Below are 12,373 nucleotides of genomic sequence, written 5' to 3' on the forward strand. Positions count from 1 at the left end.
TGAAAACAAGCCTAGGGGCTGTTAACACATTTTGTACATAATACGTCCTGAAACGTCATAAGGATTGGAACCGAGAGGTGCCTTAGACGTCTGTGGACGTCCTAGCGACGTCCAAACGACGCGGGCGAGATAATAATATTCAGAATAATTACTTTTTTTTTTTTTGGCATTTCGCTTTTCGCTTGCCGTATGCTAACGCTCTGTGAAACTATTAGCTTGTCATTGACTCCCATGTTAGCGCGGCGGAAAGAATGACTCGTATCTCCTCATCCAGGGCGCTCTCCGTGGTGATGAATGGATCGATATGCTGGCGCTGCGTTTCTGCTCCTCATCCGTCTCTCCCGCAAAATATGAACTCTTTTTGGAGCGTATATAAATATATTAAGATGATCGGAGATTGTGATGGCACTTTGTCAGTCAACTTTTTTAAGAAAGTATTTCCGGTTCATGGCTTTCAAAATAGAAGCGATCACTACTCTGGCGATTACTCTGGCGCAAGCAGCGCCTTTATTTTGATGCAGTTCCGGTACTAAATGTGTTAATAAAGTATTCAATCAATCAAATAATAGCATTATACTTTTCCAAGTGTCTGTTTTCACAACTGAATGCCTACTGAATGAGATGAGTACACAAATTAAATATAGATTATTATAATTTTTTGCTGGTGAAAACCGCTTAAATAATAATAAAGTATTATTTTGAGATACCATTACGATACCGACATATCTTTTTTTATGGCCAATTCTGATTATGCTACCGATGAACGGTGCATCCCTAGTACAAACAGTGGTACGGTGAGGTCGTCTCCTGCACCTACCTGCCGTTGTGCTGGTAGAAATCTTCTTCAAACTCTTTGATGGTTTTCCTTAATTTCTTCTTCTCTGCTCGGGCCTTCCACAGCTGTTCTAGCAGTTCTGGCCTGTGGAAAGATGGTTTTTGTACATACCATTTGTACACTTTCGCTCATTATATATACACACACGATCACAAACATGCACGAGCATGTTCCTGTGTGCTTAAATGTGCATCAGTGCAAGTTAAGTCAACATTTGTGTAAAGAGCAAGAGTATGTGAGGTGCACGTGTGTCTCTAAAGCACGTGCGTGTTTGCAGCGTGCACGTCTCCTTACATGGACGAGGCGTTGGAACTAGACAGCCTCAGGTCCAACGTCAGTTTCCCCGAGCCCTCCTCCGGCTTCGCTTTCATTGGACACTCCGTCTGGCCCTTGTCCCCGATTGGACATTCGCCCGGTCCCTCGGGCAGAGCGAACTTCTGGTTCTGGCTGCTCACTGGACCGGCCTCGGTTAGGGGGGACACGGGGGCCAGAGCCATGATGACCTCTGAGCCGTCTCTGGGAACCTCCTTCTTCTCCTCCTCCTCCTCCTCCTCCTCCTCCACTCCCTGACCGCCAGCCTTCACCTCTTCCTCCTCCTCCTCCTCTTCCTGGATCTCCTCACAGAAGTGGGAGGTCTCTCCTTCGATGATTGGCTGGAGGATCTGGCCACGCCTCTTACTTGTGGGAGACGCCTGGGGGAGAGAGAGAGAGAGAGAGAGGAGAAATTGAGGCGAGGCAATTCTACCGCGTGGAAATAAAAGTTCAAACTGTAGGGAATTTCTACATTCATTTATTGAGGCGAACAAAAATAAAGACTAGGTTGATGTAGAATTTTTGCCAAATGTTTGTTTGTGTGTAATAAACATACTATAACGGCTGTGATGCTGACTCTGGTGAGCATCTGTTTGACCAGTCTGTAACGATCATACAGAGGTTTGACCACCAAACGATCCTCTCTGGTCGCCTGAGATGGAGAGAGAGAGAGACAGACAGCGAGAGAGAGAGAGAGAGAGAGATCAATAAAGTCATTTTTTTATATGATGCATGATATTAGAGGACAGTTAACAGATATAAACGCAAGACTGCGAAGGTGAAGGACAAAACGCAAGACTGTCAGTCAAGGTCTCTGAAGGCTAGCAGAGAAGGTAATATATCCATTCATCCAATTAGGTCGACGATGGATCCACGTCCTCCCGTGGTGGGGGCTCCTCACTGGCAGGTGGAGGTCGGTAGGATACAACTAACAGAAATGCATGCGGGAAGGAATCAATTGGCCACGTCATCTACTGTACATCGGGGGGGAGAAAAGGACGAGGTAATAATGACTTACAGGTCTTCCATGCAGGCCTTCATAGTGCAGGAGGTTCTTCTGTAGGACCATCTTCTCACACGACAGCTGTTCCTTGGTCATTGTCTACACGAAAAAGAGATGGACGCTTACAATGAAACACTGTCATACTGTGATCGAAGAGTGAGCAGTATGTAAACTTTGACATATGAAGAATAGAGACAATTAGGGATGCATGATTAATCATATCGGTCATATCGGTATCAGATCGGTCTTAAAATTATACAGATTTCATCGGTTTTCACCAGCAAATAGTTGTAAAAATGTAAAAAAATCACCAATGAGTCCAATATAAATCAAAAGTGTCTAGTACCTCTAGTCTAGAACAAAAGCCAAATCAAATATGATGTAAAAAGAGTATAGGCTAAGAGTATAGGCTATTTATTGATTGATTCGGCAGATATGACCCTGCAAATAATCGGAGATCGGTCATCATTTCATAATCGTGCACCCCTAGAAAATAATTGCTGTAAATAAACTATGCATACCGAGCGGGTATTACCAAAAGGTCTGCATATGGTTTGGCTGTGCGCATTGCCAGGCATGGACCGTATTTTCGAAAGTCACACTTGTGTGAGCTTATCACCATACATAATCATAAATCAAATTCCGTGCTCAGCCAATCAGCTGAGCTCATTCCGTGCTCATCCAGACAGACACGCATAAGGCTAGCGCCACTCTTAAAAAAAACAGAAAAGGAATTTGCATATAATTATAGGCAAATGTTTTTTGTCCTAATAACCCATTTTGGGGCGGAGAACCCCTTTTGGTGTTTTAAACATTGTTATCATTTAGCTATTGAAAAATAGCAGATCTGCAAGCTCATAGCGAGCTTATAGGTCTGCTATTTTTTGTAATTGGGAAAATATTTCAAAAATATTTCCAGAAAACTGGAGGATTTAGAAGATGTTTTTTTTAATTTTGAGGTCAGGCCTAAATGGGTTAATGACATGGCACTGGTTGAGAGTCATTCAAACATGTCGACAATCATTCGCTCATGGAGCTCAGAACTGTATCACGGCATGTTCCTCCAGAGCCTCTATAAACACATGCAGGGGTTCATGTTCCTCCAGAGCCTCTGTAAACACATGCAGGGGTCCCCCATGTTCCTCCAGAGCCTCTGTAAACACAGGCAGGGGTCCCCCATGTTCCTCCAGAGCCTCTGTAAACACAGGCAGGGGTCCCCCATGTTCCTCCAGAGCCTCTGTAAACACATGCAGGGGTTCATGTTCCTCCAGAGCCTCTGTAAACACAGGCAGGGGTTCCGTGTGCTGACCTTGACATCGTCGGGCCAGCCGTCCTCCTGTCTCTTCCCTCGGACCCTCCGCTGGATCAGCTCCAGGGTCTCCTCTTTGGTGGGCCGCTGGCCCCGCCCCTCCCCCGGTGCGTCGTGGGCGGCGTGGTCCAGCGTGGAGCCGAAGCTCTTGGGCAGGGTGTTGCTGCGAGGGCGAGTCAGCGGGCCGAGCTCGCTCTCCGCGCGGTGTTTAGCGTCTGGAGAGAGAGAGAGAGAGAGCAGAACTTCAGCCCATCTTCATCACTGAACATCAACCACTGGACGGCTGAGGCATGCAGGAGGGTTGATGGGACATGGCTGCCATGGTGACAAGCAGCCAATCACAATGCAAGAGATAGAGGGAAGCCCGCCCACAGAGCACGCAATCACACGCACAGTGAATGACACCACGGCTAAACCACACAGTCACACGACACCAAGTCCAAACCTTACCACCACAAGGCCAACAAACAAACATACCAAAAGGAAACAGAATCAGAACAAAAAAACAGGACATTCTCCCCACGGTGCACGGTAAAAAAACAATCAAAACTACTTTGCGGGGTCAGTGTAAGCCCCGTGAAGTAGCGTGCGTGTCACAGAGTTACCACTGGGTACGTCGTGAAGTGTAGTAACATTGTTAAAGTAAAGGGTACATATATGTAGTTATGTTTTCTACTTACTGAGGGTTGGGTACTTACTGAGGTGGTACTGTTTAGAGCAGAGGCCAGAGTAGGGGTGAGGCTGGGGGACAAGCGTGTGATGGGGGGGCGTGTGGGGAGAGGAGAAGGAGGGGGAGGGGGGGTGGTGGCGTCTGTGTGAATGGAGCAACGCCTGGTGCCTCAAGGTGCTTCGGGGCAATAGGTGGTGCTGGCGTCCTGGTTGAGCCCAATCAGTCAATCAATCAACACGGCCGGTGGGCGGGAGTAGGAGGGAGGAAGCAGGAGAGCGGAGTGTTGCCGTTAATTGGTCTGGTTTATTGATTGGTTTGATTGTTTTTAAACAAGAGAGAGAAGAGAAATAGAGAGAGAAGGGCTTCGGGGCCACAGAGTTCTCCTTGCAAAGGACAGACAAACTTGTACACCGGGAGCCTCTGTTCGGGAAGGTGAAACCGCATACAATCTATCCCACCCATGTACACTCATTGTACACTCATGTACACTCATCAAGGGTATTCAATTTGCTCACGCGTACCGAAATTACTAGAAGTGTAGAACAATTCCTGCAACTTAGGTAGACTCTGGTTTTAGACTTGCATTATAAGACCAATTTCAGGGCCTCTCTCTTCTCGTAGACAAGAGTTCAAATGTGGTACCTCTAAGGCGCCTACCATAATGAGCACAATACTGTTCAGTGAGTAACCCGGTTTCATTTCCGGACAGCCACACCATTTCCTGAATCATCTCCTACTCTCTCTCTTTCCGCATTTTCTGTCTCTCTCCACTGTCGCTCTCAAAAAATGCCCAATAATTATTTTAAGAGAGAAAAAAATAATAAGAAAACAGTTATTTGGGGGGGGGGGGTCAGAATCAAAATGTAAGGTAGCTTCAGATCTACCAGCAGCTAAGCATGACGGTAAAATAAAAACAATGAGAGCGCAGGCCGTTCAAATAGTTTATAATACAATAGGTACCATTATGGTTGAGCATGCTGAATGCACGCCTGTGGAAGCAGATGATGGAATCACAAGGAAGCACTGTCTTGATGGGGTCCCCAAAATGGAGCGTGTGTGTGTGTGTGTGTGTGTGTGTGTGAGGCCAGCATGCATGCAGTGTTGCACCATCACAGAGGTCAAGGGTTAGAAGTGAGGGGGTCAAGCTGCCCGATGAGGAACAGGATGCCACACGGACAATCAACCCAGGACACACACACGCACACGCGCACACACACACACACACACACACACACACATATACGCACACGCACACACACACACACACACACACACACACACACACACAATACCTTTGATCTGCCTGCGTATCTTGGTGAGGTCAGTCATCCACTTGAGAACTTTGGGGTTAGCTGCCTTGTCTCCATGAGAGGGCTGCGGAAAGCATGGATAACGCTTTATGAACATGACCACTTCAAAATGTTCCAACACAGTATCCTCATCTTATACAGTAGAAATAAAGGATATTTTCGCTGAATGACATGCTTTCATAGTAGACGACATGCTGACCTCTATGGAATCCAAACCACTGCAATCACAGACACTACAATTACATTTTTTTTTTAATCCCACCATTTTTTGCAACACATTTTCTTTCACCCAGTGTCAATTATCTAATCGATCCTCGGCTCTACACTCCCTCCGCCAACCTGGGGAGAGCAACGGACCGATATCATGCTTCCTTCAATGCATGAGGAGTCCAAGCCACTTCTTTAACCCGACATGGGGGAGTTCCTTTCCCCTCCATCAGGTGGCAGTATAGAGACCAAGATTACTGCATTGTTTTTTGTAATCCACATGTCCACATGTCAATAACAGAGATAAGATCGGACGTATAATGAAAAAAAAAAAGAAGAAAATAACATGCTATTCTTTCAGTAAAAATGCCTTTCTTTGGTCAGCATGTCACATTGCATTACACTAGTCGTTCTTTACCTTGTAGTTCCTCTCCTTCTCAAACTGATCTTCAAACTGTTTGATCTTCTTCTTCAGGTGCTGCAGTTTCTTGGTGAGCTGGTGGGACACAGAGTCCCCTCCTCTGATGGGATGAGCCTCTTTGGAGCCAAACGATGCTCGGCGGGGCCTGCGTTTAATGTCACACAATATAGAATCGTGTGAGGTTGAAAAACCTCATAACTCATAAAAATATTGAACCAATCCCTCAAAATGGCTGCTAAAGCAACTAACTCCACCACCTCTCCCCCCTCTCATGGAAGTAAATGACAATATATAAAGTTACACCAACTTTGATGAGGCAGTATTGCTTTGTTTAAAAAAATAAATATAAGGTTTTCTTTATTTCCTGAACAATGTATATTTTTCATTTCCTGAAAAATGAAATGAGGAGGAGATATAGGGGTTAGAATGTAAGTAGAAGGTGATATATATACAATATATATATGGTTTAAGACAGTGTTAAGGCCCCACTACTATATTATTACATTTTCAGGTTTTTTTTTCTTTTTCAAAAGTGCAACTCCCGTATTTTGTCACAGCTCATTCATTACAAAACGACTAATCAACATAACGCAGCGTTGCGGCGCTCGCTCACCTCTGTGTCTTGGTGGGCGAGATGGCGTCGGGGTCCTGATGCAGGAACCGATGGGCGCCATGCGCCCCGAAGTCCAGGAAGCGGCGAGCCAGCAGGTGCTCCTCGTCCTCCTCGTCCAGCGGCAGGGGAGGCAGTTGCACCATGCGGCCGGCCAGCGGGGACAGCTGAGCTTCCCCGCTCTCGCTGTCGTCCTGCCAGGACGCCCTGTAGGCTGGCACTGGGTCTGTGGTGACGGGGGAGAGATGGAGAGGACCGTTGAACAGGCCGCATAGAGTGGCTACACGCGTACAAACAAGCATGCACACACAGTTACACACACACACACACACAAACACACACACACACACGGACAGAGGTTAGGAATAAAAGCTAATTGTCTTAGCCAGGGTGGATTTGAGATGGAGCAGACGGTCAAAAACACGTGCATGCTCCTTCAGGCTCTCTCCTCAAACTGCACTAGCACTACAGAGAGGCAACAAGGTTATGGTAACGTGACAGAGTAGAATACGAAGAGTCTTCGAGAGAGAGAGAGAGGATGAGGAATGGAAGAAAGGCCTGAGAGGGAAGTGTTTTAGTGGTTAGAGAGATGTTCTGATGGAAGGTTACAGATATCGAGGCTGAATGGATTTACAGTACAGATGAACCTGAATGAATGGGATACAGTGAGGGAAAGTGAGAGAGAGAGAGGTGGATGGCTGGATGGCATATTACTTACCGTGACCTTCCCTCTGCAGGTGCATACATGAGAAATCTATTAGGTGGAGATGGGAGGGGGGTGATGCTGGTCGGAGTGGAGGCGAGGGAGATGCGGAGAAGAAAAGACCAAGAGAGGGACAGAGAAAGAGAGAGAAAGAGAAAGAAAGAAACAGAGAGATAGTGGAGATTTGTGGTGAGGTGACAATCATTCATTCATAGTCATTCACTCACAGGCACATTTATTTGCGACAAAACAGCACGTTTCGACCCTTTGTTCTTTTTTCAAGATACTTGAAGAAGACTGGAGGGTCGAAACATCGTAGAATGTGCTAAATACTACTTATACAGCTCAAAGAATATCAGGGAATGCAACGGAATAGCGTCATATAATTTGCGTCATGTGATTTTGTTTACCTCGAAGTCTGGTATTCAAAAATGCATTATCCTAAATGACAATGTACTTGTGCTACTGTATCTAGCGTGTCTGTGTGTGGATTATGTAATGTTAAGGGACATGCCATCACGTTTGAGGAGACATGAGAGAATGAGATGGAAAGTAAGCAGACTGTAAAGGTTTCACCTCTCATTGAAAAATAAAAAAACTAGATTCCCCTCTTATCTTTCTATACGACTAGACTCTCTCCCTGCTTTCCCCTGAGAACTACCAGCCTGAATATCTAATGTACTTCTCCCATGAGCTCATGTACCAAACGCCCAATTTAAGTTTACAACGTGAAGTGTTTTGCCGACTCAGTTTGCTTCAGCAATTTCACAAATTGATATAGACATTCCATAGACAGGACTATTATATAAATATATACCTTCCCACTGATTGTCGGGGAAGAGCTGAAGGTGGGGGGAGTAGCCCGTGTTTGGTTGGCATTGTGGCAAATGGTTCCTATTGGCCTCGCTGGTGTTGGCGTTCTGGTCACACAGACGGGACTCCGGGTCCTGGAATGGGAGAGAGAGGGACATGATGTGAGAAGAAAGGAGGGCTAGAAGGTGATGAAGCAAGTGGCTATAAAGGGGCATACAGGGATTTACAGAGAGAGGCGTTAAAGGGCAGGGCAACAGATCATTGTCTGGCCCACCCTCTCAACATTCAGCTGAGCGCTTTTGCGATGTCAGGAGCGGAGGACGAACCTCTTTTGGTGTTAGCATCATGTCATGCTTTAGCTATTGAAAAATAGCAGATCTACAAGCTCATGGCACGCCACCGAGTGGCGCGCTACGAGCTTGTAGGTCTGCTATCTTTGAAAAATCGCAGAACCACTGACATAGAAACATGGCTTTTTCAGAAAACTGTCAGGATGTAGAAGACATTTTTATAATCTGATCTCAGGTCAGAATGGTTTATAGTCAAGAGTGCTGGCACTGTGCACTGCTTACCTGTAGGGTCCTCTTTTGCCATAAAATCATATGAAAAAAGAAAGATATTTTAAGATATTGACTAGTATCTGTAAACATTTTAATAATCTCATGCCATTCATCACAATAAACCCAGCCATGAATATGCACGAGAACACCGAAGCACAGTCTGCTCGAAATGAATAAATAATTACAACAACAATGATTATGGTTGTACTTACACAGCTCATGATGTCAGACTGTCCCATGTTATCACAGGGTTGACTGTCCTTCCTACAAACACAGAAGACTGATGTCATCAACATGCGTACATAATAACAATGACCAATACCTGAATAAGTACTAAGGTTACAAATATGAGTTCAAAACCTTTCTACAATTTAGACATTTCCTGGGACAAATGTAATACCAAGAACAAATGTATCGTGTAAAGTGTCAGGCATCAATACAACAACAACAATTCTTTCATTTGTTTTCACAAACTGCCATGAAAAGGTATAATAGTGAATGTAATGTAATGTTTATGTGAGCAGTGGAGCGCGTCATTATGGCTTACCATACTGTCTTTAGCACACTAGCAAGGGCATGAGCCAGTGTATGTGTGTGTGTGTGTGTGTGTGTGCGTGCGTGCGTGCGTGCGTGTGTGTGTGTGTGTGTGTTCGCACTTGCACGTACATGTGTCCATTTCAATACATGAAATGAGCAGACCGTGTTAAATTGATTATCTAACGAGACAGCACGTCAAGTGATCCATGCATCGGCAAAGACCCAAAGGAAAAATGGCTGCCTCATGTTTGTGCTCGTTCGTGTGAGAGATTCTAAGATTACGTGTGCGTCTGGAAACCGTGACACTGTGACCGATGACACCTCAAGAAGAATAATGCTGTCTGCATCACTCACTCTGTGACCGATGACACCTCAAGAAGAATAAAGCTGTATGCATCACTCACTCTCCTTGAAACTAAACATCTATAAACATGGTGCCCCAGGCCGTTCCTTTGACCTTTAGGTGACCTGTGCACAAATAACACTGCATTGTCTGCAAGGCTTTAAGCAACTAGTCGACCATTCAACTAGTTGACTAGTAACTCCACTAGTGACTAGTTGACCTTGTTGGTACTAGTTGAGTAGTTGATGAGAAAATATATATAAAAACGTTTTTCCCCCCGTTTTTGTAGGCCTTAAGATCAGCTAGAATGCTACCAATGTACAGTTTTTGAATGTACAAATGGTGTTTAAACAACTAGTCCACTAGTAAACTACAGTAGGCAACTAGTCAACTAGTAAAGATCACTGAGATCTGAAAGCCCTACTGTGTATGTTCTTTCTAAACTTGTCCTATCACCCGTGCTGAAGGCCTCATAAAGCTCTTATCTCTGCTGAAGCTGCTACAGGCCTGAAGCTAAAGATGATACTCTGGTCACCCATCCTTACAATCAACTAACACATCATATTATCCACCCACCTGGCAGTGTTAATGTTGTTCTCAGCGTCGATGAGGGCCTCTGTGTCCATATCCATCCCTGAGCTGTCCTCTAGGGCGGCGCTAGAGCACTCCACAGCCTGCCAGGAAAGAAAAGTCATTGCTTTTTTTTTTTAATGTAATGAAAAACCAGATCAACACACACACACACACACACACACACACACACACACACACACACTCTCTCTCTCTCTCTACAGGGAGGATTGTAAAAACGTCTCATCTCAAAGCAAACAAACGAGTGAAAGAAGAAACAACTGGACTACAGAGTTTAAGAACGGGGTGGGTCTCCCTGTCCACTTTTCGCCTATATGCATATATATTCTAGTTTTATTTTGCTAGCTTTAGTTATAATAATCATTTCTTATTCTGTTTTCTACGTGAATATAACCACATTATAACCATATAAAATGAAATGGGAGTTAAATACTGCAATTTGTAAAAATGGCAAAATATGACTCCTAACGTCGTTGAAGTGGGACTCATAAAATGTCCCTGGGACTCATCTAAAGGACCATCCCTGCATCCCGGGACTCATTACATTGAAAAGCTATTTACATCACTGTGCGCGTGAACAAATCACATTGCAGTGTTGAGCGACGAAGCCACATTATACAGACTGGCAGCTTGTCAATGAGTGTGAAGGCCCGTGAAGTCTTGTGTTTCGTGTGTGCATAACTTCCTTCAGCCAGTGTTTCCATGTCTGCTTATTATAAGCGACCTTTGGCTTGTTTTCCTGTAAAGTCGCTTGTAAATAAATGATTGGAATAGTTTCTGGGTTTTATTTTTGGGCATCCATCTGAAAATATTTTGTGAAATTTAGCTGTGGCCAAAATAGAGTCAGCTGACACCGGCGGGGGTCAAAGTGTCAAAGGGTCAGGATAACAATCCCCCCCCCACCCCTCTAACCACAAGGCTATAGGATTGGCCCCCTCTCGACAATACACTCTCACTGCAGTCATAGGAAGTGATAGGAAAAAGGTGGATAGATTTGATGAAAATGCTTGTTCTAAGAATAAGAACTAAGAACAAAAGTTTCACTTTCCCTTTCTCCATTTCAGGCGCTCATGGCCAGAGATGGCTTTGTTTCATGACAGCATCCATGAAGAGACATAAGTTACTGGCCTACTTTTGAGCGCACAGACCTACAGACAGACAGACACGTCGTTAAAAAACACCCACACGCCAGACGCCACGCCAATAAATGCAATTTTTAAAAATGTCTCTGCTTTGTTTGAAGTGAAAATGAGAAAGCTCTTTCTGTTGCTGCATGGCAGAGTGTACTTGTTTCACCACATGTATGTATGTACCATTGGTTCCATAAGTTCTAAGAATTCTGTGACAGCCATCTAGTTTATTCCTGCAGACAAATGTAATCTATGGTGGCCCAGTAGAACAAGGACATACTGTGTTTATCAAATAGCCTTGGAATGGGCCGACAGACTGACAACACTGACATGCAGCTAAACTACACATTATGAGTAGTGTGTTAGAGATGCATCTGTCCCGGATGCATCTTCGATTGATTTCTATTCCATTCCATTCCATGACCTGAGGCCAATCCTACAAATGCCTTAAATGTTTAAAAGACAGCAGATGTTACAAGCTTGCAGTGTGGCACGAAGTGATGTGCTGTGAGCTTGTATATCGGCTAATTTTGAATGGTCCAACCCGAGTAGGGACACAGGAATGGACTGTGAATTAACTTGTGTGTGGCAATGAGCAACAGAGACCAGTGGAAGCAGCTTGTGTCGCAGATCTCGAGGACACTCGAATGATGATGATGATGATGATGACGATTGAATGGTCAACGCAACAATCTAAACGGATGCTTCTCGAGGAAGTACCTGTAATGTGATTCACTGACTTTGATTGTGAGAGATTGTACGAGTTTGAATGAAAGAATACATGCTTAAGGGCAGCCTCAGACTCTTAGTGGGTGTGTGTGTGTGTGTGTGCACATCCTGACCTGTGCGTCTTGCTGGCTGTGCTCGGCATGCTGCTCAGTCTGTATGACCGGGGTCTCCCCGTCAGCGTAGCAGGGGCTGTCCTCGGGGTCCGTCTGCTGTTCAATATCTTCATCGTGGCTACTTTGGGTTGGAGGATCATCGGGGGCCGTCCTATAGGAGACGCACAGATATAAAAC

General features: G+C 45.0%; 2 protein-coding genes across 5 annotated transcripts in view; both read right to left on the reverse strand.

Annotated features, from left to right (window-relative positions):
• The window catches only part of LOC308322131 (uncharacterized protein), a gene marked incomplete at its 3' end in the record, with an annotated part of 567,861 nt that overhangs the window by 61,468 nt on the left and 494,020 nt on the right, over positions 1 to 12,373 (reverse strand). The window lies entirely within an intron of this gene.
• The window catches only part of fam13b (family with sequence similarity 13 member B), a 70,673-nt gene that overhangs the window by 3,214 nt on the left and 55,086 nt on the right, over positions 1 to 12,373 (reverse strand). For 2 of the 4 annotated variants that reach the window (XM_080773203.1, XM_080773201.1), the window contains exons 9-22: positions 12,197 to 12,347; positions 10,210 to 10,307; positions 8,966 to 9,017; positions 8,198 to 8,327; positions 7,396 to 7,461; positions 6,681 to 6,903; positions 6,065 to 6,212; positions 5,422 to 5,503; positions 4,158 to 4,334; positions 3,460 to 3,674; positions 2,166 to 2,249; positions 1,704 to 1,799; positions 1,130 to 1,527; positions 818 to 919 (exon numbers count right to left, since the gene is read on the reverse strand). In XM_080773203.1, the coding sequence (XP_080629329.1) occupies positions 818 to 919; positions 1,130 to 1,527; positions 1,704 to 1,799; positions 2,166 to 2,249; positions 3,460 to 3,674; positions 4,158 to 4,334; positions 5,422 to 5,503; positions 6,065 to 6,212; positions 6,681 to 6,903; positions 7,396 to 7,461; positions 8,198 to 8,327; positions 8,966 to 9,017; positions 10,210 to 10,307; positions 12,197 to 12,347 (2,022 nt within the window). The remainder of the gene's footprint in view (positions 1 to 817; positions 920 to 1,129; positions 1,528 to 1,703; positions 1,800 to 2,165; positions 2,250 to 3,459; positions 3,675 to 4,157; positions 4,335 to 5,421; positions 5,504 to 6,064; positions 6,213 to 6,680; positions 6,904 to 7,395; positions 7,462 to 8,197; positions 8,328 to 8,965; positions 9,018 to 10,209; positions 10,308 to 12,196; positions 12,348 to 12,373) is intronic. The other 2 variants (XM_080773202.1, XM_080773204.1) reach the window with 2 other exon arrangements.

Source organism: Protomyctophum bolini (genome assembly GCF_963924005.1).
Source record: "Protomyctophum bolini genome assembly, chromosome: 10".
NCBI classification, from domain to species: domain Eukaryota; kingdom Metazoa; phylum Chordata; class Actinopteri; order Myctophiformes; family Myctophidae; genus Protomyctophum; species Protomyctophum bolini.